This window comes from Sinohyriopsis cumingii, chromosome 18 (genome assembly GCF_028554795.1).
Source record: "Sinohyriopsis cumingii isolate HCF-2022 chromosome 18, ASM2855479v2, whole genome shotgun sequence".
Taxonomy (NCBI): domain Eukaryota; kingdom Metazoa; phylum Mollusca; class Bivalvia; order Unionida; family Unionidae; genus Sinohyriopsis; species Sinohyriopsis cumingii.
Genome location: NC_142978.1, coordinates 68,554,528 through 68,555,180, shown reverse-complemented (window position 1 = coordinate 68,555,180; position 653 = coordinate 68,554,528). Strand labels below are relative to the sequence as shown.

General features: G+C 32.6%; 1 protein-coding gene across 1 annotated transcript in view; it reads left to right on the top strand.

Moving 5' to 3' along the window:
- Nucleotides 1-294: 294 nt before the first annotated feature.
- The window catches only part of LOC149776903 (aquaporin-9-like), a 17,542-nt gene continuing 17,183 nt past the window's right edge, over nucleotides 295-653 (top strand). The window contains exon 1 of the mRNA XM_089942664.1: nucleotides 295-416. Within this exon, the coding sequence (XP_089798790.1) occupies nucleotides 381-416 (36 nt within the window). The 5' untranslated portion in view covers nucleotides 295-380. The remainder of the gene's footprint in view (nucleotides 417-653) is intronic.

Here is a 653-nt window from a genome sequence, read left to right as displayed (position 1 = left end):
ACATAGAGTCGAACAACGATGGAAATTATTTTAATGTTTTATTTTAAAAGGACAAACACAGAGACAAAAATGTCTGCTTTTCTTAAGATAACGTTTGGCTTAATGGATGTCCCTTTTCCATTTTAGAGATTGATGGAAAGTAGTATCACATTAATCTTACCAACTGACTCAGTACATGCTTATCAACGTCACGCTCAAAAATTTCATATCTATCAAATTTAATGTCAGAAGGCTTACGTAACTACTATATGACTCATTTATATTTTTATTCTTGTTTCTATCAGAAGAAAAACACGTTTTATTGGTCAAGGTTACAAACACCAATTGTGACAAGAATCATATCAGTCAAAAGCTGTAATCTAGTACTACATCAAAAGTTAATGCAAATTTCATTCCTGCTTGCGTTCGAATTCAAGGTAAGCATTATTTAATTTCGTTTTCTTTTAAGTTTGACAGTATAATCGCAAATTGTCTCGTTTAGCATTTGCAGGTCCCTGAGTTGTACTCTTGAAGTTTGTGATGTTGTAGCATTCCTGTAGTTATTGCGTTTGTTCTGTAATTTCTGTCCCTCCGGATTTAAAGCGGGTGATGCTTTTAAGTTTATCCAGATCATTTTTATAAGACTCATATACAGCTGCCAAAAATGAAAAAGT